Consider the following 24,545-nt stretch of genomic DNA (forward strand, 5'->3'; position numbering starts at 1 on the left):
TTTTTTTGCGGTACGCAGGCCTCTCACTGTGGTGGCCTCTCCCGCTGCGGAGCACAGGCTCTGGACGCACAGGCTCAGCGGCCCCATGGCTCACGGGCCCAGCCGCTCCGCGGCATGTGGGATCTTCCCGGACCGAGGCACGAACCCGCGTCCCCTGCATCGGCAGGCGGACTCTCAACCACTGTGCCACCAGGGAAGCCCAACATCTTTTTAACTTGTTTTGAACACAGACTAATTTTTTTCATGCATGTTTCTGAGAATGAGAATAGGCCACTGATGAGAAATCCATAGGCCTAGCACTTGTCTTTTGCTTACCTTAAATTTTTGCTAGAATCTTAAAACTTAAGCAGCTTAGTGACCTTAGAAATCACTAACTTTGGTGCCTTGCTCTGCAAACCTAGGGAGATGGACTATTTTGCCCAGGATTGCATAGCAAGTTATAGTTCTGCTCTCTTTGAGTATATGGCACTTCCCTATGGGAAACATCAACTTCCTATTCCTGATGTTGATGTCTTTATCAGCACCCCGAACAGTCCTGCTTGTTTTTAATTCCCATTTGCTTCAAAATGAACTTCTATCCGATTTTCTGCACATTCTCTGTATTGTAACAACACCACTAAGGCACTGTCTCGCAATCAATCATTGATAGGAACAGAAAGTGGACTGGCTTGGCCAGGATGATAGCTTCTTGTTTTGTGCTTCCTTAGAGTCACCCCTTTGAAATAGGGTATATGGGAGGTACTGAGGGAAATAACTGAGGAACAGGTGAGGCACTTGGGGAAAGTCTGCTCCAATCCACAACAGGCAGAGAAGGAGCATTTAATACTCAGTGGCTTTGGATTTTACTCCTCTAATCCCCAGAAATGCCCATAGAAGAGGAAAGAAAGTAAGAAGGTTAATTCCAAATTCTTGAGAGACACTAGGATTTCCTGTGTATCTATAGACTAGAATGAGGGGATATTTGTTTTGCTATACTTTTTAGCTGTGCATGATTAGGCTTCTGAATAATTGGTTCTGATCTCTATGGCAGTGTGTTTTTTACTTTTCCAGAAGCAGCATGGCTTGAAGTTAGTTATAAAACTAAATTGCAGAACTGCTAGAAATAATAGTATTTATATACAAGATCAAGCCATGACTTCATGACATTATTGTTTTTTCTTGCATTTTTTAACTTACATTTCTTTTCTTTAAATGGCTATCTTTATATTATTTTTTAAAACTTATATTGTGCTAGAATGTATTTTCCTTTATTTTATAATTGGTTGTAAAATAATTTTTTCTGAAATGCTGAGTATATCAGGGCCTACCTAAGGACTACACACAAACACACATGCACACAAAATTAATTACGTAGCTAAAGAGAGAACTTATTTTCTAGGGATATAAAAAAGGCTTTTAATAGTAGTTTTGTACTTTAATTTTTTCCAGGTGTTTCTCAAGCCTTGTTCCCATGTGGTGTCTTGTCAACAAGTTGAGGTGGAACCCCTCTCAGCAGATGATTGGGAGATACTGGTAAAGAAAACAAAATGAGAACTATCCCAGTTTAAGGTTAAACTACTTCAAAATATCAGTGTCTTTTTTTTTTTTAATTATAGTTGATTTACAGTCTTGTGCTAGTTTCTGCTGTACAGCAAAGCAATGCAGTTATACACATATATGCATTCTTTTTTTTATGTTCTTTTCCATTATGGTTGATCCCAGCAGATTGGATATAGCCCCCTGTGCCATACAGTACAACCTGTTGTTTATCCATTCTAAGTGTAATAATTTGCATCTACCAACCCCGAACTCCCAGTCCATCCCTCTCCCTCCCCCTTCCCTCTTGGCAACCACAAGTCTGTTCTCTGTGTCTGTGAGTCTGTTTCTGTTTTGTAGATAGGTTCATTTGTGCCATATTTTAGATTCCACATATAAGTGATATCATATGGTATTTGTCTTTCTCATTCTGACTTCCTTCACTTAGTATGATAATCTCTCGTTGCATCCATGTTGCTTCACGTGGCATTATTCTTTTTTATGGCTGAGTAGTATTCCATTGTGTATATGTACCACATCTTCTTTATTGATTCATCTGTCGATGGACATTTAGGTTGTTTCCACGTCCTGGCTGTAGTGAATAGTGCTGCTGTAAACATTGGGGTGCATGTATCTTTTTGAATTATAGTTTTGTCCAGGTATATGCCCAGGAGTGGGATGGCTGGATCATATGGTGGTTCTAGTTTTCTGAGGAATCTCCATACCGTTTTCCATAGTGAGTGCACCAACTTACATTCCCACCAACAATGTAGTGGGTTCCCTTTTCTCCACATCCTCTCCAGCATTTGTTACTTGTAGACTTTTTCGTGACGGCCATTCTGACCAGTTAGAGGTGGTATACCTCATTGTAGTTTTGATTTGCATTCCTCTAATAATTAGTGATGTTGAGCATCTTTTCATGTGCCTACTGGCCATCTGTATGTCTTTGGAGAAATGTCTATTTAGGTCTTCTGCCCATTTTTCGGAGGGGTTATTTATTTTTTTGTTGTTGAGTTGTATGAGCTGTTTGTGTATTTTGGAGATTAAGCCCTTGTCTGTCGCATCATTTGCAAATATTTTCTCCCATTCTGTACGTTGTCTTTTCGGTTTTTTTATGGTTTCTTTTGCTGTACAAAAGCATGTAAGTTTGGTTAGGTCCCATTTGCTTATTTTTGTTTTTATTTCTATTGTCTTGGGAGACTCACCTAAGAAAACATTGATACAATTTAGTCAGAGAATGTTTTGCCTGTGCTCTCTTCTAGGAGTTTTATGGTGTCATGTTTAAGTCTTTAAGTAATTTTGAGTTTATTTTTGTGCATGGTGTGAGGGTGTGTTCTAAGTTCATTGATTTACATGCAGCTGTCCAACTTTCCCAGCACCACTTACTAAAGAGACTTTTTCCCATTTTATATTCTTTCCTCCTTTGTCAAAGATTGATTGACCACAGGTGTGTGGATTTATTTCTGGGCTCTCTGTTCTGTTCTGTTGATCCGTATGTCTGTTTTTATACCAATACCACACTATTGATTACTGTAGCTTTGTAGTATTGTCTGAAGTCTGAGAGAGTTATGCCTCCTGCTTTTTTTTTTACCCCCTCAGGATTGCGTTGGCAATTCTGGGTCTTTCATGGTTCCATATAAATTTTTTGGATTATTTGTTCTAGTTCTGTGAAAAATGTCATGGGTAATTTGATAAGGATTGCATAAAGTCTGTTGCCTTATTGATTTTCTGACTAGAAGATCTGTCCATTGATGTGAGGGGGTGTTAAAAGTCTCTTACTATTATTGTATTCCCATCAATTTCTCCCTTTATGTCTGTTAGAATTTATTTTATGTATTTGGTGCTCCTATACTGGGTGCATATATATGCTGACAAGTGTAAAATCCTCTTCTTGTTTTGATCCTTTTGTCATTATATAGTTTCCTTCTTTATCTTTCTTTATAGCCTTTGTTTTAAAGTCTGTTTTTTCTGCTATGAGTATTGTGACCCCTGCTTTCTTTTCATTTCCTTTTGCACGAAATATCTTTTTCCATCCTCTCACTTTCAATCTCTGTGTGTCCTTTGCTCTAAGGTGGGTCTTTTGTAGGCAGCATATTGTAGGCTCTTGTTTTTTAATCCAGTCTGCGACTCTATGCCTTTTGATTGGAGCATTTCGTCCACTGACATTTAAGGTAGTGATACATATGTTATTTATTGCCATATTAAACCTTCTTTTTCAGTTGATTCTTTGCTTCTTCTTCCTTTTTGTTTTTCCTTTTGTGGTTTGATGATTTCCTTTTATTTTATGTTTGTGTTCTTTTCTTTTTGTGACTCTATTGTATGTTTTTGATTTGTGGTTGCCCTGTTTTTCAAGTATGTTAACCCCTTCCTATATCTGCTTGCTTAAGACTGATAGTCATATAGGCTCAAACACATTCTAAAAGAAAAAAAAAGAATCTGTATTTTTTTTGGTGTCCTTTTTTACATCTTCATGTTTATCCTTTTGCTGTTCCTTGTATTTATCATCACTTTCACAGACAGGGTTTTTTTTTTTCTCTCTTTCTGATCTATATACTGGCTAATTTAAGTGGTTTACTTTCCAATCATGATTTCTTCCTTCCTATATCTTCTTCTTTTCTATTTAGAAAAGATCTTTTAATATTTCTTTTAGGATAGGTTTAGTACTGCTGTATTATTTTAGTTTTTGCTTGTCTGAAAAATTCTTTATTTTTCTTCCTATTCTAAATGATAATCTTGCTGGGTAGGATAGTCTAGATGGCAGATTTTTCCCTTTCAAGACTTTGAATATATTTTGCCACTCCTTTCTGGCCTACAGTGTATTTGTAGAGAAATCAGCTAATAGCCTTATGGAGGTTTCCTTGTAATGAGCTCTTTGTTTTTCTCTTGCTGCCTTTAGAATCCTTTCTTCATCTTTAACTTTTGCCATTTTATTATAATATGTCTTGGTGTAGGTCTGTTTAGGTCCGTCTTGTTTCTGTGCTTCCTGTATTGTGATATCTGTTTCCTTCTTTAGGTTTCAGAAGTTTTCAGCCATAATTTCTTCAAATACATTTTCAGTCCCCTTTTCCCTTTCTTCTTCTGGAATCTCTATTATGCGTAGATTGAGATGCTTTATATTATAAGTCTCTAATACTGCTTTCATTTTTTTTCATTAGGCTGTGTCTGCTGTTTTAATTGAGTAATTTCCATTATTCTGTTTTCCAGATCACGTATTCTGTCTTCTGCATTATTCATTCTGCTATTCATTGCCTTTAGCTCAGCATTTGTCTCGGCAAATGAATTTTCTAATTTGTCTTGGCTCCTCATAGTTTCTGTTTCCTTTTTACAGTACTCTGCATTTCTGTCTCTAGCCTTTCTTAATTCCTTCAGTATTTTCATTACTCCCTTTTGAAGTCTGTGTCTGTTAGACTGAAGAAGTCTGTTTCCTTGTTTATTCCTTCAAGGGAATTCTCTTGGTCTTTCATCATTGAGCATTTCCTCTGCTTCTTCATTTTGCTTATATTTCTCTTACTCTGTGAGTTTAGGAGAAACAGTTATCTACTCTAGTCTTGGAGGGCTATTTATATGCGGAAGCATCCCTGCATAGCTTGCGTGGGTTTAATATTTTTTTGGCATGAGGGCTGTTTTTGGTTTGGGTGCTTGCAGTCTCTTTCCTCAGTGTGTGCTGGCCATTATCCCCTTGATGGGACCATGCAGGTGCATGGCCCGCGCACGCTCCCAGGAGGGGAGGGGCAGCGGTTGGTGCCCAGGCGTGGGACACTTGGTGGTGGCAGCGGTCTGCACCTGCCTCTGCAGTCCAAGATGGCAGTGGCGGCTTGTACCCGCCCCCCCCGAGCGCACATAGGCTGTACCCTGCTGTCTGAGAGTGCACATGTGGAGAAAGAAGCTCCAGTGGTATTACTGCCCCTCTCCTTGCATGCCCCCCAACAATGGCACCTTACCTCTCTGGTGGGCCCAGGCTTATTCCTGTACTCTCTCGGTTGTGGTGCACAACACCCTAGCCCCCCTCAGCCTGTCTTCATGCAGCCAACCCCAGTCCTCTGCCTAGGTCTGACCTCCAAAGCCCAAGCCTCAGCACCCAGCCCCCACCTGCCGCAGCGGACAAGCATCTCAGGCTGGGGAGTGCTGGGCAGCACACTGACCGTCTGTGCAGGTCTCTCTCCGCTTTCCCCTCTGCAAACTGGTTGCTGCGCTCTCCTCCAAGGCTCTGAAGCTCCCCCTCTGTCCCCGCTGATCTCCCCACCAGTGAGGGGGCTTTCCAGTGTGTGGAAGCCTTTCACAGTTCCCTCCCGGGAGCGCAGGTCCTGTCACGATTCCTTTCTCTCTTTTTTTTTTCTTTATTATTTTGTCCTACACAGTTACATGGAGATTTTCTTGCCCTTTTGGAAGTCTGCGGTGTTCTGACAGCATTCACTAGATATTCTGTGAGAACCGTTCCACACGTTAGATGTATTTTTGATGTATTTGTGGGAGAAGGTGAGCTCCCTGTCCTGCTCCTTCACCATCTTGATATGATCCTCCAATATATCACTGTCTTTAGATTTCTCTTCTGTGACTGGTATTATATATTCTGAGTTGGTTTGATTTATAAGAATGAGTTGAGATTTCCTTACTAGTCCTGGAAAAGACAAAATGTAAAGTGAATTGATCTTTTTGTTTATTGGTTCTAGGAGCTGCATGCTGCTTCCCTTGAACAGCATCTTCTAGATCAAATTCGAATAGTTTTTCCAAAAGCCATTTTTCCTGTTTGGGTTGATCAGCAAACTTACATATTTATCCGGATTGGTAGGTGCCATTGTAATATTTTCCATCATACTCTTCACAGTAGCACTGAATCCAAAGCAGAGGTAAATGCACACTAATGACCTTTATTTTCTACACAGTTGCACTAATACCAGCTGCTCCTTATGGAAGGCTGGAAACTGATAGCACACTCCTTATTCAGCCAAAGACCCATGAAGCCAAAGAGAATACGTTTTCAAAAGCAGATAATGCACATGGAACATTTCATAATTATGGAGAAGACCGAAAAGGATTGACAAGAGAACTTCAAACCAAGCAACTTCAATCAAATACTGTAGGAGTCACTGGGTCTAAAGAAACAGATTCACAGGATACAATTGACTCATCATTAATACCAAGCTTATGGACTGTGATAGGAAGCATTTTTTCTTTTGGGTCTGAGAAGAAACAAGACACATCCTGGGGGTTAACTGAAATCAGTGCATTCAAAAATATGCAGTCAAAAGTTGTTCCTCTGGATAATATTTTCAGAGTATGTAAATCTCAGCCTCCCAGCATATGTAATGCATCAGCAACTTCTCTGTTTCACAAACATTATGCCATTCATGTATTTCCATGGGACCAGGAATATTTTGATGTGGAGCCCAGCTTTACTGTGACCTATGGAAAGCTAGTTAAACTACTTTCTCCAAAGCAACAGCAAAGTAAAATGAAGCAAAATGTCCTGTCACCTGAAAAAGAGAAGCAGATGTCAGAACCACTAGATCAAAAACAGAGTAGCCCAGACCATAGTCAAGAAGGTGGCAATGCCTGTGTGCTAAAGGTAGTCTGGAATGGACTTGAGGAATTGGAGAATGCCATTAAATACACCAAAAACTTAGAAGCTCTTCATCTTGGGAAAGTTTGGGTTAGTATAAATCTTTTTTTTTTAATTGAAATATAGTTGATTTACAGTGTTGTGTTAATTTCTGGTATACAGCAAATGGGTTAGTATAAATCTTATAATTGGGGAGGAAGTAATTTTATGTTGCTTGAACTTCCCCAAATTATGAACTAAAATAATATTTTATATACAAATTGGAAACCAGTATAATAAATAGTATCTAAAGTTCCTGCGGGGACACATTTCTGATTTCAGGGTAAAGTCCTTGTTTGGGTAGGGTTTGTATATTTCCTGGCTAAGTAAGCTTGGCCCGGCATAAGCTAAGATTGGTACAGGCCCAGAGAGGTCAAAATTATTTGCCTGGCGTTATTAGCTAATAAGTAGAACTAGAATTCAAACCTAGGCAGGCTGACTCTTGAGTTCATGCTTTGATTGGAGTGCCCTACAAAGCCTCACATCTTTAATGCCTGCAGAAGATGTGTTTCCCAGTTTTTGAAAGCAAAGGAAGGACTTGTTATGTATTGGGGGAAATGCCCAGTGTAGGGAGAGACCCACTACGTGAGATGACCTGGATTCAAATGTACCCAGAAGGTCCTTACCCTGCTGGTATTGGCTCTTTAACTTGTGTGTGATGGAGAGCAAAGTAGAGCAACTAGCGTTTCACCTTCTCATCCTGGCCTCAAATATTTTTTTTTTAAGATTTTTTTTTGATGCAGACCATTTTTAAAAGTATTTATTGAATTTGTTACAATATTGCTTCTGTTTTATGTTTTGGTTTTTTGGCCACAAGGCATGTGGGATCCTAGCTCCCCGACCAGGGATTGAACCCACACCCCCTGCATTGGAAGGTGAAGTTTTAACCACTGGACTGCCAGGGAAGTCCCTGGCCTCAAATATTAACACGAATTTTATATGAAATGAGTCACCAGCCCCCTTTATTTGAACCTAATTTTGAACGATTGTGAAATGAAACTTCAAGGTGAGAAGGGAGGAAATTGTTAGGACAGGGAAGAACAATGGGAAGGAAAGGGGGTCTCCTTTGTAGGTTTCTTTTACTCTCACAGTTTTACCTATGACCTTTATGTAGACGACTTACAAAATTTTAATCTCAGCCTACATCATTTTCTAAAGCTCCAACGATGCCTCATATTTTCTGTTAGCTCTAATCTGTTACTTAAGAAGATCCCACTGCATCTTCAAAATCAAATTGTCTAACACTGAACTTACTATGACTTATCTCTTTCTATTAATGGTTCTGCCATTAGGTAGGAAATACCATTATTTCCTTGATATTACATGGTGAGGACGGGGTGAAAAAGGGATAACGGTCAAGTCCTGGAGAGCAGGTAAGACGGCATTGAGGAGCCTGCACTTCCCATTCTGCTTTAAAGGTTGGGAGAATGACCAGTGAGGAGTGGCAGTAGCTGCCATCAGGTACTCAAACAGGCTTGACTGGATAGATCAAAACTGATCACCTTCTGAAGAGGATGTTAAAAGAAACAAATGTAGGGGAAAAATTGAAATGTGTTATAACAGTACCTGAACGCCCATCTGGTTATACTATAACTCGTGATAGCGTCTATCGTTCGCCTGAATTGATAGAAGTTAACATCAGTATTTATGCTATGGAGTATTTCTTAATCAAGCTTTTAACATATTTATATTTTGTATTTATTTTTTTATATTTCAGATTCCAGATGACCTGAGAAAGAGGCTAAATATAGAAATGCATGCAGTAGTCAGAATAACTCCAGTGGAAATTACCCCTAAAATTCCAAGATTTCTAAAATTACAACCTAGGGAAAACTTAGTGAGTTCAGATTTATATGTTACATCTCAGTTTTACATGTGTTGTAAAATTTCTAGTTGCTTTAGTTAAGTAATAAGAATGTACTCCTTTATGCTAGAAGGGCAAGGAAGTCTTTTTTTCTTTTTATTTTATTGTGGTAAAATATATATAAGATAAAATGCTATTGTAACCATTTTTAAGTGTGCAGTTCAGTGGCATTAAGTACATTTATAATGTTGTGAAATCATCACCACTATTTCCAAAACTTTTCCATCACCCCAAGCAGAAACTGTGTGCCCGTTAAGCCGTCACTCCCCATCCTTCCCTCCCCCAGTTCCTGGTAACCTCTCATCTGTATTCAGTCTCTGTGAATTTACTTATTCTAGATCTTATATGTAAGTGGAATCATACAATATTTGCCCTTTGTGTCTTGCTTATTTCATTTAACATGTTTTCAGGGTTCATCCACACTATAGCATATATCAGAACTTCATTCCTATTTATGGCTAAATAATATTCCATTGTATGTATATATCACATTTTGTTTATCCATTCATCTGTTGATGGACACTTGGGTTATTTCTGCCTTTTTAACTATTGTGAATAGTGCTGCTGTGGATGTTTATGTACAAGTATTTGTTTGAGTCCCTGCTTTCAGTTCTTTTGGGTACATACCTAGGAGTTGAATTGCTGGGTCATATGGCAATTCTATGTTTAACTTTTTGAGAAACCAAGAAGTCTTTAATAAGCAATACACATATAAATTGTGCCAATGAAAATATGGATAATTTGGCTTTTAAAAGTTTGGTATTTTTGCTACATCTGGGTAATCTTTAAAAAAATTCTCATATGTTTCGGTATTAACATTGCAGCATAAAAGAGAGCTAGATTGTTTTACTTTTCAACACTGTTAATTTAGTAGAAACTGATATGGTCAGGAAATGAGGTATGGAACTTAACTTTAGAATCTTTTTAATAGGGTATCATCATCGGTACCAGTTTAGATTACCAGTTCTCAGAGAATTGTAATACAGGAAAATTATTATATGTTTAAAAAATTCCAGACATGATTTAATCCTTCTCTGATAATTCGAGTGATACTTCTGGATCCTCTGGATATCGATGGTCATTATGTCAGGGTCATTATATAACCATTTTAACAGATCTTTCTACTTGATGAAACCCCAGGTAAGATAGCTTATATTTTGTGACTAGAGAAGAAGAAAACAAATAGAATAAATGCCATTTCCATAATAGTATGCAACTGAGCATTTAACACATTGGCTGAACAGTATACAGTGATTTGTAGTTTTCTTTGAACTTTTTGGTTATTGATCTTAGGGGTTTTTTAAATTTTTATTTTATATTATAGTTGATTTACAATGTTTCATTAGTTTCAGATTTATAGCAAAGCGATTCAGTTATACATATATCCATTCTTTTTCAGATTCTTTTCCCATATAGGTTATAACAGAATATTGAGTGAGTTCCCTGTGCTATACAGTAGGTCTTTGTGGATTATCTATTTTATATATAGTAGTGTGTATATGTTAATGCCAAACTCCTAATTTATCCCTCCCCTCCACCTTTCCCCTTGGTAACCATAAGTTTGTTTTCGAAGTGTGTGAGTCTGTTTCTGTTTTGTAAATAAGTTCACTTGTATCATTTTATTAGATTCCACATATAAGTGATATCATATGATATTTGTCTTTCTCTGTCTGACTTCACTTAGTACGATAATCTCTAGGTCTATCCATGTTGCTGCAATGGCATTATTTCATTCTTTTTTATGGCTTTTTAAATATATTCCATTGTATATATATATACCACATCTTTATCCATTGCTCTGTCGAAGGACATTTAGGTTGCTTCCATGTCTTGGCTATTGTAAATAGTGCTACAGTGAACATTGGGGTGCATGTATCTTTTCAAATTAGGGTTTTCTCTGGATATATGCCCAGGAGTGGGTGGGATTGCTGGATCATATGGTACTTCTGTTTTTTGGAGGCTTTAAGGAACCTCCATATGTTCTCCACAATGGTTGTACCAATTTACATTCACACCAACAGTGTAGGAGGGTTCCCTTTTCTGAACACTGTCTCCAGCATTCATTGTTTGTAGACTTTTTGATGATGGCTCTTCTGACCAATGTGAGGTGATACCTCATTGTAATTTTGATGTGCATGTCTCTAATAGTGATGTTGACCACCTTTTCATGTACTTTTTGGCCACCTGTATGTCTTCTTTGGAGAAAGGTCTATTTAGATCTTTTCTACTCATTTTTTGATTGGATTGGTGGGTTTTTTTTGTTTTTTGTTTGATATTGAGCTACATGGGCTGTTTGTATGTTTTGGACATTAATCCCTTGTGGGTTGCATCACTTGCAAATATTTTCTCTCATTCTGTGCATTGTCTTTTTGTTTTGTTTATGGTTTCCTTTGCTGTGCAAAAGCTTTTAAGTTTAATTAGGTCCCATTTTTGTTTTTATTTTCATTACTCTAGGAAGTAGATTCAAAAAGATATTGCTGCGATTTATGTCAGAGAGTGTTCTCCCTTTGTTTTCCTCTAAGAATTTTATAGTATCCAACCTTACATTTAGCTTTTTAATCCATTTTGACTTTATTTATTTATTTATTTGTTTATTTATTTATTTATTTGCAGTACACAGGCCTCTCACTGTTGTGGCCTCTCCTATTGTGGAGCACAGGCTCTGGATGCTCAGGTTCCGCAGCCATGGCTCACGGGCCCAGCCGCTCCGCGGCATGTGGGACCTTCCCAGACCGGGGCACGAACCCGTGTCCCCTGCATTGGCAGGCGGACTCTTAACCACTGCACCACCAGGGAAGCCCCATTTTGACTTTATTTTTATGTATGGTGTTAGAGAATGTCTAGTTTAATTCTTTTATATGTAGCTGTTTAGTTTTCCCAGCACCACTTACTGAGACTGTTTTTTCTCCATTGTATATTCTTGTCTCCTTTGTCATAGGTTAATTGACCATAGGTGCATGGGTTTATTTCTGGGCATTCTATCCTGTTCCATTGATCTATATTTCTGGTTTTGTGCTAGTAACATACTGTTTTGATTATTGTAGCTTTGTGTTATAGTCGGAAGTCAGGGAGCCTGATTCCTCCAGCTCCGTTTTTCTTTCTCAGGATTGCTTTGTCTGTTTGGGGTCTTCTGTGTTTCTGTAAAAAGTTAAATATTTTTTGTTCTATTTCTGTGAAAAATGCCGTTGGTAATTTAATAGGAATTGCATTGAATCTGTATATTGCCTTGGGTAGTATAGTCATTTTGACAATATTGACTCTTCCAGTCCAAGAACATGGTATATCTTTCCATCTGGTTGTGTCATCTTTGATTTCCTTCATCAGTGTCTTATAGTTTTCAGAACAGAGGTCTTTTGTCTCCTTAGGTATGTGTATTCCTATGGTAAATGGGATTGTTTCCTTAATTTCTCCTTCTGATCTTTTGTTTTTAGTGTATATAAATAAGAGATTTCTGTGTATTAATTTTGTATCCTACAACTTTACCAAATTCATTGGTGAGCTCTTGTAATTTTCTGGTAGCCTTTTTAAGATTTTCTATGTATAGTATCATGTCTTCTGCAACAGTTTTACTTCTTTTCCAATTTGGATTCCTTTTCTTTTTCTTTTCTGATTGCCATGGCTAGGACTTTCAGAACTATGTTGAAAAAAAAAATGGCTAGTCTGGGCATCCTTGTCTTGTTCCTGATCTTAGAGGAAATGCTTTCAGCTTTTCACCATTGATGACGATGTTAGCTGTGGGTTTGTCATATATAGCCTTTATTATTTTGAGGTAGGTTCCCTCTGTGCCACTTTCTGGAGAGTTTTTTTCATACATGGGTGTTGAATTTTGTCAAAAGCTTTTTCTGCATCCATTGAGATGATCATATGTTTTTTATTTTTCAATTTGTTAATGTGGTCTGTCACACTGATTGATTTGTGGATATTGAAAAATCCTTACATCCCTGAGATAAATCCCACTTGATCATGATGTATGATCCTTTTAATGTATTGTTGAATTCAGTTTGCTAGTGTTTTGTAGAGGACTATTGCATCTGTGTTCATTAGTGATATTAACCTGCAATTTTTCTTTTTTTGTGATATCTTTGGTTTTGGTATGAGGGTGATGGTGGCCTCATAGAATGAGTTTGGGAATGTTCCTTCCTCTGCAACCTTTTGGAATAGTTTCAGAAGGATAAGTGTTAACTCTTCTCTAAATGTTTGATAGAATTTGCCTGTGAAGCCATCTGGTCCTCAGCTTTTGTTTGTTGGAAGTTTTAAAATCACAGTTTAAATTTCAGTACTTGTGATTGGTCTGTTCATATTTTCTATTTCTTCCTGGCTCAGTCTTAGAAGATTGTACCTAAGAATTGGTCCATTTCTTCTAGGTTGTCCATTTTATTGGTGTATAGTTGCTTGTAGTAGTCTCTTACAATCCTTGGTATTGCTGTGGTATCCATTGTAACTTTTTTTTATTTCTAATTTTATTGATTTGAGCCCTCCGTTTTTTTCTTGTTGAGTCTGACTAAAGATTTATCGTTTTTGTTCATCTTTTCAAAGAACCAGTTTTAGTTTCATTGATCTTTTCTGTTGTTTTCTTTGTCTCTATTTCACTTACTTCTGCTCTGCTCTTTATGGTTTTTTTCCTTCTACTGACTTTGGGTTTTGTGTGTGGTTCTTCCTCTAGCTGCTTTAGGTGTCATGTTAGGTAGTTTATTTGAGATTTTTCTTGTTTCCAAGGTAGGATTGTATTGCCATAAACTTCCCTCTTAGAACTGCTTTTGCTGCATCCCATAGGTTTTGGCTTGTCATGCTTTTTTTTTTCATTTGTCTCTAGGTATTTTTTGATTTCCTCTTTGATTTTTTTTCAGTGATCCATTGTTTGTTTAGTAGCATATTGTTTAGCCTCCATGTGTTTGTGTTTTTTACAGTTATTTTCTTGTAGTGAACTTCTAATCTCATAGCATTGTGGTGGAAAAGATGCTTGATATGATTTCAGTTTTCTTAAATTTACTGAGCCTTGCTTTGTGTCCCAGCATGTGCTCAATCCTGGAGAATGTTCCATGTGCACTTGAAAAGATTGTGTATTCTGCTGCTTTTGGATGGAAGGTCTATAAATATCAATTAAGTCCATCTGGTCTAATGTGTCATTTAAGGCCTGTGTTTCCTTATTGATTTTGTGTCTGGATGATCTGTCCATTGATGAAAGTGGGTTGTTAAATTTCCTCACTATTATTGTGGTACTGTCAATTTCTCCTTTTATGGCTATTATTATTTGCCATATGTATTGAGGTGCTTCTGTGTTGGGTGCATATATAATTACAATTGTTATATCTTCTTCTTGGATTGATCCCTTAATCATTAATGTAGTGTCCTTCTTTGTCTCTTGTAACATTCTTTATTTTAATGTCTATTTTGTCTGATATGAGTATTACTACTCCAGCTTTCTTTTGATTTCCATTTGCGTGGAATGCCTTTTTCCATCTCCTCACTTTCAGTCTGTATGTGTCCCTAGATCTGAAGTGGGTCTCTTGTAGACAGCATATATACAGGTCTTGTATTTGTATCCATTCAGCCAGTCTGTGTCTTTTGGTTGGAGCATTTAATCCATTTATCAGTACATTTAAGGTAATTGTCAATATGTATGTCTTTATTGCCATTTTGTTAATTGTTTTGGATTTGTTTTTGTAGGTCTTTTTTCTTCCTTTCCTCTTTTGTTCTCGTATGATTTGATAGCTATCTTTAGTGTTGTGTTTGGATTGCTTTTTCTTTTTTTGTGCGTATCTATTGTAGATTTTTGGTTTGCAGTTCCCATGAGGGTTTTTGTTGTTGTTGTTGTTGTTGTTTTTTGCAGTACACGGGCCTCTCACTGTTGTGGCCTCTCCTTTTGCGGAGCACAGGCTCCGGACGTGCAGGCTCAGCGGCCATGGCTCATGGGCCTGACTGATCTGTGGCATGTGGGATCTTCCCGGACTGGGGCACGAACCCATGTCCCCTGCATCGTCAGGCAGACTCTCATCCACTGCACCACCAGGGAAGCCCTCCCATGAGGTTTTGATATAGCAGTGTATATATATACGAGATTGTTTTCAGTTGCTGGTCTCTTAACTTCAAATGTATTTTCAATATGCTGCATTTGTGCTCTCCTCTTCTCATGATTGCTGGTTTTGGTATCATGTTTGTATGTGGATGATTTCCTACCTTTGCTCTATGTTTGCCTTTACCGTTGAGCTATCCTATTTATAATTTTCTTGTTTCTAGTTGTGGCCTTTTCTTTTCCATCTAGAGAAGTTCCTTGAGCATTTGTTGTAAAGCTGATTTGGTGTTGCTGAATTCTCTAAGCTTTTGCTTGTCTGTAAAGCTTTTGATTTCACCGTCGAATCTGAACAAGAGCCTTGCTAGGTAGAGTGTCCTTGGTTGTAGGTTTTTCCCTTTCATCATTTTAAATATATTGTGCCACTGCCTTCTGGCCTACAGAGTTTCTGCTGAAAAATCAGCTAATAACCTTATGGGGATGCCCTTGTATGTTATTTGTTGCTTTCCCCTTGTTGCTTTTAATATTTTCTCTTTGTCTTTAAATTTTGTCAATTTGATTAACATGTGTCTTGGTGTGTTCCTGCTTGGGTTTATTCTGCCTGGGACTCTGTGCTTTGTGGACTTGAGTGAGTGTTTCCTTTCCCATTAGTTAAGGAAGTTTTCAGCTATTATCTCTTCAAATATTTTCTCAGGCCCTTTCTCTCTTCTCCTTCTGGGACCCCTATAATGTGAATGTTGGTGCTTTTAATGTTGTCCCAGAGGTCCCTTAGACTGTCCTCATTTCTCTTCATTCTTTTTTCTTTATTCTCTCCGCAGCAGTGATTTCCTCTAATCTGTCTTCCAGCTCACTTGTTCATTCTTCTGCCTCATTTATTCTGCTATTGATTCTTTCTAGTGTATTTTTCATTTCAGTTATTGTATTGTACATCTGTTTGTTTTTTCAAGCTTCTAGCTCTTTGTTAATCATTTCTTGTACCCTCTCAGTCTGTGCCTCTATTCTTTTTTCGAGTTTTTGGATCATCTTTACTATCATTACTCTGAATTCTTTTTCAGGTATATTGCCTATCTCCACTTCACTTAGTTGTTCTTCTGGGGTTTTATCTTTTTCCTTTGTCTGGAACAGGTTTCTCTGCTGTGTCATATTTTCTAATGTTCTGTGTTTGTGGTCTCTGTTCCTCAGGCTACAGGATTGTAGTTCTTCTTGTTTCTGGTGTCTGCCCCCTGCTGGGTGAGGTTGGTCCAGGGGCTCTGCAGGCTTCCTGGTGGGAGGGACTAGTGCCTGCCCCCTGGTGGGTGGAGCTGGATTTTGTGCCTCTAGTGGGCAGGGCTGTGTCAAGAGGTGTGTTTAGAGATGGCTGTGGGCTCAGGAAGACTTTAGGCAGCCTCTCTGCTCATGGTTGGGGCTGTGTTCCCACCCTGTTGGTTGTTTGGCCTGCAGGCTGTTGGGTGAGGCCAGGTCTCAGTGCTAAAAGGTGACCTCTGGGAGAGCTCATGCCATGAATATTCCCTGGGGCCTCTGCCACCAGCGTCCTTGCCCCCACAGTGAGCCACAGCCAACCCCCCACCTCCCCAGGAAACTCTCTAAGATCCACAGGTGGGTCTGGCCCAGGTTCCCATGGCGTCACTGTTTTGCTCTGGGTCCCAGTGCATGTGAAACCTTGTGTGCACCCTCCAAGAGTAGAGTCTCTGTTTCCCCCAGTCCTGTGGAGCTCCTGTACTTAAGCCCCACTGGCCTTCAAAGCCAAGTACTCTGGTGGCTCCTCCTCCCAATGCCAGACCCCCAGGCTGGGCAGCCTGACATGGGGCTCTGAACTCTCACTCCTGTGGGAGAACCTCTGCAGTATAATTATTTTCCAGTTTGTGGCTCACCTACCCGGCGGGTATGGGACTTGAGTATATTGCAAAAGCACCCCTCCTACCATCTCGTTGTGGCTTCTTCTTTATCTTTGGGTATAGAATATCTTTTTTGGTAGGTTCTAGTCTTTTTTGTAGATGGTTATATAACAGTTGTGATTTGGGTGTTTCCTTGAGAGGAAGGTGAGCTCAAGTTCTTCTACTCCACCATCTTGTCTCTGTCTAGTTGCTCAGTATCTTTTATAAAAATATGTGAAGGAAATTTAACATTGTCTTGATAACTGCAGGATTTTCAAAGTCAGATATTTTGCTTTCTATATATATTACCTTGATATTCTTAAATCTTTAAACCTGTAGACCATATTATAAAAGTCTTTGGAACAGGGAACTTCCATGGCTCTTGACTTTTTTTAAGTTTTCTTTTTTAAGTTTACAGGAGCTCTGCTTTTACCTCAGTTATTGATCTTGGTATTTTTTTTTTTCAAAATTTAGGTCTTAGGTACAAAAATAATTAGCCACTGCTCATTGTTTTTTTGTTTTTTTCTGGTGTCAGGAATGGAATATTACTACCGAATTTCTTTCCTGTCCTGAGTTGCATACTTTAGTGGAAGCTTTATGACCTTGGAAGGTCTCTCTGGGCTGATCATATCACTTAGGACTTAAGGATGTTTGATTCTAGAGGAACTATGAGTTGCTTTCTGAGCCTAAAAGTCTTGATTTTAAATAATTTTCATTCTCATTTTATGACTTCCTTTAGATCTTTAACCCCATTGCACAATGATATTCAAAGAAGTAACTGACTATTTCTGTGATTTTTAAGAATGGGAAAATGATGCCTTTTCTTAGCTTAGCTTGCTTTTGGTGGTAAGCATATTCTCAGCTGAGCTTAATCAGTGGATCTAAGCTTGACTCTGAATGAAGAGAGATAACAGAAATGGACCAGTTGAGAAATGGTAGAATAGAGGTTTATTTTCCTAGGCAGATATTAATTATCTTTCATATATGAATTTTTGTTATTCCCTTTTTAATTTCAAATAGATTTTTTAAACTTAATGTTAATCTAAAAGCATCAGAAATTAGCAGTGTTTTTCTCGGAATTTCTTAATACCTTTTGAACAATTTATTAACACTCTACTTGTTGAGTACATCGGCCATATTAACAGAAAAAAAAAGTGACACTAACATATAAAAAGTTTATTTTTCTCACGCGCAAAGAAGTTTGGAGGAGCTCAAAGGGGTTAAACCATGTAACCAAGGATCTAGGCTCCTTTGGTCTTCTTCTTCTGCCATCTTTAGCCTTCGCCTCTCCTCCTCTTAGATGCAAGACATTTGCAGTAGTAATAGGCATCACGTCTGCATTCTTGGCAGCAGAGGGAAAGGCACAAAGCAGAATTCTTCTCCTTGCAAGGTTTCTCTGCCTTTTAATTAGGAAGAGAAGGCTTTCCCATGGATTGCTGATTGTAAAGCATTGGCCAGAGTGCAGCCAGATGCATGCACACACAGTTCCAAGCTGGGAGTAGAGGAGTTTGCTCTGCCACTGTAGAGTTTGCTCTACAGTAGAGGGAGGCAAGGGAGAATGGGGCTGGAATGGTTATCAAGTGAGCTAGATTATGGTGTGTGGTATCACTGGGCATAGAGAAAAGGAGCATTTAAAACTTTGCCACTTGTGTAAATGTTTCTTCAGGCTGTGCTGTACTCGTACTGTAATGTCAAATCCCAAATCTGTGCCTATGAACATCATTTTATTGGCAAGATAAGGTGTTAAAATAAGAATGTTAAGGTTAAGTTCATGTATTAGAATATCATTACTGTTCTTTCCTTTCCTCTGGCAGCTTAAAGACATAAGTGAAGAAGACATAAAAACTGTGTTCTATTCATGGCTACAGCAGTCTACTACTACCACACTTCCTCTGATAGTATCAGAGGAAGAATATATTAAGTTGGAAATGAAAGATGGTGAGTATATTTTATTTGTTATTTCAATATTTTTTCAATTAAAGAAGTCAGAAAATTTTTCATTGTTTTTCCAACTTGTGATATGTATGAACAGGAAACCTAATAATGATAATTAAACCGTAGATTTTACGTATCAAAGAATGCCTCTGTTTAAATTTAAATAAATTTAAATTTTAAATTATTTCATCTCAGCTTTAGTACTAACTACATTTATTACCTTCCTTTTAATAGGGTTGAAGGAGTTTTCTCTGAATATAGTTCATTCTTGGGAAAAGGAAAAAGAAGAAACTCTTTTTCTGTTGAGTACCAATCTGCTACAGAAGATGACAATACAAGTAATGATATACTATTGAGTATTTAATGAAATAATATTTTCACATGTGATTGATTCTAAAGTATGAATTTACCTGTTACATTGCATCCTAAAGTGTATTAGAAACTTGAATGGTAAGAGTAAGGAATAACTTGACTTAAAATATTTTATTCTATAATCTCTTTAACTTATCTAAACAAATTGTTGATTTATCCTAAATTTGAAATTGATACCTCCACAAAATTAAGTTTTAAGAATAGAATTGATCATGTTAACTGGCAAGTGGATCATGATTTTAAAATCTTCTAGTACTGAAATAAATGAAAACTTAGCTTAGGGGTTTAATTTTTTTAATTCATATTTTTATTTGCAGTTTTGCTGCACAACCCATGTTGTTTTGTCAGTTCTTTATTTCTCAACTCTTCACAAATATTATCAGATCACTTCTCTTCCAGAAATATTTTTAAAGTGCTCCTTTTAGAATATTATGTTTTGGTTAGGATATTCACTCTTGTCCTTAATAGAATTAAAGATTCTCTAGTCATTTAGAATTTCGGTGATTTGAAATTAGACATTATTTGTCTACTTTTGAAATATAATTTAAGGAATACCATTCAGAGAAGGTACAAATGTAAGATTGTGAAAAGAAATAAATGTGACACAAATCAAAATTGCAAATAAAGATATATCTGTAAACTGTATTAAGAAAATGACATTCTTTACTGCTTGTTAACTGTAAATATTTATATTCCTTGGATGAGTAAATTATTATTGTTAGGGCTATTTTAAGTTATAATCTTGTGTGTACAATATATCTTTTCTCTCTGGCGTAACAGAATCAGCAATTCAGTTTCCTGGGACCCAAGAAAAACAGGCAAAAGGTATAACTTTGAAATGTAAAATTGATTTTTCCTTACTACTATAGGTCCTTCTGGATCCTATGGTAAAAGAAGAAAACAGTGAGGAAATTGACTTTATTCTTCCTTTTTTAAAGCTGAACTGCTTGGGGTAAGAAGTTACGGCCAAACTACCATGTTTAAACACATTTGACATTATCTTTTCCAGGGCTTTTATGTGTAAATGTTAAATTAGATGTTAATATCATTGACTAGTCTTACTAATGCAATAGTAAATTTTTTTTTCAAAGATTGTTTCTGTTTTCACACCTGGCTTAGTAATTTGCCTTCTCTTTTTAGATAACTAAAAGTCTGAAACTTATTAGAAGTTTTACTTTGAGATTTGATTTGTGAAAAGAGAGCCAACTAGATATGACCTGGATCATACATGCTTGAATAAAACAATAATCCTTTAAAATTAATAAATTAATTTTAAAAGTTAAATCCAAAAACATTAGTTGAATGTTTAAAAATATTTCAAATTAAGTTATTCCTTCACTATCTTATTGATGTACTGATTGGGGTTATTAGTGTTTTCCTCAACTTTAAGACAAACAAACCTGAAAAGAACCTCCTCAATTTCTTTAGCTCTTAATACAGTATAATCTCACATAAACATTATTTCTTAGAATTCTTCACAGAGGCCTTTAGTAGATATAGTAGTAGTGATTTGATTTCCTGTAATAGTATAGTCTATAAATGTTTTAGTAAAAGGATTAAACTATAAAGTAACAATGCTTAAATGTGGCATAATATTCAAGTATAAAGTAAAATCTCTTCAGTTCAGACTAATCTTAGGAATTTATGATATTTTCAGAAATAAACTGGCAGTCAGAGTCAGGAAGTAGGTCAAAGTTCATATTTATATAATCTACAGATTGAAACTGGATTTCAAAAATGACATTTAAGAGGAAATAAGTCTTCAATTATGCTAACACTTTAAAAACACCCATTTATGATAATGTTGGATGACAAACCAGAAATCATTTTCAGGGGGATATTTGTATGCATTAAGACAAATTCCTTAAGGAGTCCTATTAGGACAAAACTTTTAGTTACTGCACATGTTTGAAAGTAATAAAAATAGTTTTAAAATCTGTGACTCAGATTTGGCATTAATTCATTTTACTTTCAAGTAAGGGAGCATTTTTAAGATTTTACTCTTTCTTTTCTTGCGGTACGCGGGCCTCTCACTGATGTGGCCTCTCCCATTGCGGAGCACAGGCTCCGGACGCGCAGGCCTAGCGGCCATGGCTCACAGGCCTATCCGCTCCGCGGCATGTGGGATTTCCCGGACCGGGGCACGAACCCATGTCCCCTGCATCGGCAGGCGGACTCTCAACCACTGCACCACCAGGGAAGCTCAAGATTTTACTCTTTTTATTAACTCATTAAGTAGCCTGCGAAGAAAAGTTTCAGAATTTTTTATAGCTAGATTTTACCCTGTTTCAGTGTTTTATCATGCAATTTACATGTTTGCAGAGGAGTGAACTCCTTAGGCGTCTCCTCCGTGGAGCACATCACTCATAGCCTCCTAGGACGCCCTTTGTCTCGGCAGCTGATGGCCCTTGTGGCAGGACTTAGAAACGGAGCCCTTTTACTCACGGGAGGAAAGGTATGTGGTTAAAATGTGCTCATTTTCACTAATTAGCAATTTTTAATTCTTCTCTTTGGGTTTTGATCATCTATTATATAGGGTGTTGATACCAGATATGGAAAGCATTCATTCATTCACTAATATTTTTGAGTGCCTGCTGTTAGATAGTGGGAACGTGGTGATGAATAAGGTGATGGTCTCCCTGCACTTTTTCTATATCAATTGATATGATTGTATGAATTTTCTTTTTTAGGATATTGGTAAGGTGTTAATAAGGTTGATTGATTTTCAAATGTTCAACCAGCCTTGCAAAACTGTAATAAATCCCACTTGGTCATGGTCTATTATTCTTTCTATAATATCTTATGGAAAAACCCAAACGAACTTTTTGGCCAACCCACACATTGCTGGGTTCTGTTTGCTAATATTCTGTTGAGGAGTTTTGCATGTAAGTTCATGAGCAATATTAGCCTATAGTTTTCTGTTTTTGTACTGCATTTGTCTGGATTTGCTCTCAGGGTAATACTGGCCTCGTAAAGTAAGTTGAAAAGTGTTCCCTCCTGTTTTTTTTTTGGAAGAGATTGTATAAAATTGATGTTAATTCTTTAAAATGTTTTGTAACATCTCCACTGAAACCATCTGGGCCTAGAGATTTCTTTATAAATTCTTTATAAATTCAAAGTCCTTAATTGTCTGTTTCATTTTCGCAGGCATTTGGTAGTTTGTAGTTTTTGAGGAACTGGTCAAGTTTATGAGCATAAAGTTGTTTGTAGCATTCTCTTACTGTGCTGTTAATAGGTGTGGAATCTATTGTGATGTCCCATTTCCTGTTATTGGTGATTTGTATCTTCTCTTGTTTTAATCTTTGTCAGTCTTGCGAGAGGTTCCCTGCCCTTTTTAGGGGCTTACAGTTTTATTCTCTACCAATGCAGTATTTTTTCCAGGGCTACGGTGTGGTCTTTGTGAGTCTTCCTGCTTTTTTTCAATTCAAAATTATAAGGCTTTTTCATTTCTATTCACTTTTAACTCTAGTATCATAACGTTTTTTCCTCTTACTAGCCCAGTTGCTCTCTTTTGATTCTTACTTAAAATATAGCAACTACTCCAATAATCTAAGTTTTCACCTTAGGAAGCTAGAAAACGAAGAACAAATTAAATCCTATGTAAGCAGAAGAAAAGAAATAATAAGAATTAGAGCAGAAATCAATGAATTGAAAACAGGAAATCAGAGAAAATCAGTGAAACCAAAAGCTGGTTCTTTGAAAAGGTCAGTAAAATTGATAAGCCTCTATCCAGGCTAAGAAAAAAAAGAGGATACAAATTACTAATATAAGAAATGAAAAAGTGGATATCAGTACAGATCCCATGGACATTAAAAGGATAATAAAGTAGTAATAGTAATAAACAACTCTGTGCCTAAAAATTTGATAACCTAGATGAATAGACCAATTCCTTGAAAGACACAAGGAGTCTGCCAGAACTCACACAAGAAGATATGGACAATATAAAAAGGCCTATATCTATTAAAGAAGTTGAATCAATAATTAATAACTTTTCAAAACAGAAAGCACCAGGCCCAGATGGGTTCACTGGTGAATTCTACCAGACCCTCAAGGAAGAAATTATACCAATTCTCTACAGTCTCTTTCAGAGGATAGAAGCAGAGGAAATACTTCCTAACTCATTCTGTGAGGCCATCATTACCTAATAACAAAACCAGACAGAGGCATTACAAGAAAACTACAGACTAATATCTCTCATGAACACAGATGCAAAAATCATCAACAAGAGATGAGCAAATCAGATCAACCAAGATATTAAAAGAATTATATACCACAGTCAAGTAGGATTTATTCCAGGTATGCAAGGCTGGTAAAATAATAGCAACTACTCTACATGTTTTCTAGATGACCTGTGTCAAATTTCAAAATATATCATCATGGTAGAATATTTATTTTGAAAAACAATATCCTACTGATTCAGAAACCAGAGTTCCACCTTCTCACATAGAGGTAGCGTGATTAATAGAAAGAGCAAGTAGAAGACCTGAATTTGAGTCCCACCTTTGTTATATACTTACTGGCTGTGACCTCAGGCAGTTTTCAGCTTCGTAACCTGCCTTTTACGATTAACCTCACTTAAGAGAAATAATATATATGAAAGGTGCTATACAAATGTGAATTACTTTGAGTGAGAGAAAAGGCCCTCTGATTCAGCAAAAAGTGACAGGTGGGGCCTATACACCAGCACCCCTAATTTCTTTATTCTTTGGGGTCCAGTGACTTTAATTATAAATGCAATTCTGTAAACTATAATGATGGTAGTATTGTTGAATGCCTGCTAAATTTCAGACTTTGCACAATAAGCTTGGCTGTTTTTTCCAGTTCACAGTAATGAAAAGCAAAATATTACAGCTGGTACAGGGGTGTTAAAGCTAGACAAAGCAACAATGGTAAGAAATAGTAGTAGATTGGACTTCCCTGGTGGCACAGTAGTTAAGAATCCACCTGCCAATGCAGGGGACACGGGTTCAAGCCCTAGTCCAGGAAGATCCCACATGCCACAGAGCAACTAAGCCTGTGCACCACAACTACTGAGTCTGCGCTCTAGAGCCCGTGAGCCACAACTACTAAGCCCGCTTTGCACAACTACTGAAGCCTGCATGCCTAGAGCCCCTGCTTCGCAACAAGAGAAGCCACCACAGTGAAGCCTATGCACCACAATGAAGAGGAGCCCATCCTTGCTGCAACTAGAGAAAGCCCACACACAGCAACGAAGACCCAACGCAGCCAAAAATAAATAAATTTATTAGGGGGAAAAAAGGAAAGAAATAGTAGTAGATTGAGGGAGGAAACCTATATTAAAAGAATTATAGGGCTTCCCTGGTGGCGCAGTGGTTGAGAGTCCGCCTGCCGATGCAGGGGACAGGGGTTCATGCC

The 24,545-nt window shown here is 37.5% G+C and overlaps 1 protein-coding gene across 1 annotated transcript in view; it reads left to right on the forward strand.

Annotated features, from left to right (window-relative positions):
• The window catches only part of PEX1 (peroxisomal biogenesis factor 1), a 73,612-nt gene that overhangs the window by 6,776 nt on the left and 42,291 nt on the right, over positions 1 to 24,545 (forward strand). Inside the window, exons 2-9 of the mRNA XM_007461898.1 lie at positions 1,429 to 1,512; positions 6,186 to 6,300; positions 6,399 to 7,165; positions 8,832 to 8,951; positions 18,677 to 18,800; positions 19,032 to 19,135; positions 20,039 to 20,121; positions 21,492 to 21,624. Of these exons, the coding sequence (XP_007461960.1) occupies positions 1,429 to 1,512; positions 6,186 to 6,300; positions 6,399 to 7,165; positions 8,832 to 8,951; positions 18,677 to 18,800; positions 19,032 to 19,135; positions 20,039 to 20,121; positions 21,492 to 21,624 (1,530 nt within the window). The remainder of the gene's footprint in view (positions 1 to 1,428; positions 1,513 to 6,185; positions 6,301 to 6,398; positions 7,166 to 8,831; positions 8,952 to 18,676; positions 18,801 to 19,031; positions 19,136 to 20,038; positions 20,122 to 21,491; positions 21,625 to 24,545) is intronic.

This window comes from Lipotes vexillifer, unplaced genomic scaffold, assembly GCF_000442215.2.
Source record: "Lipotes vexillifer unplaced genomic scaffold, Lipotes_vexillifer_v1.1 scaffold663, whole genome shotgun sequence".
Classification (NCBI taxonomy): Eukaryota; Metazoa; Chordata; class Mammalia; order Artiodactyla; family Lipotidae; genus Lipotes; species Lipotes vexillifer.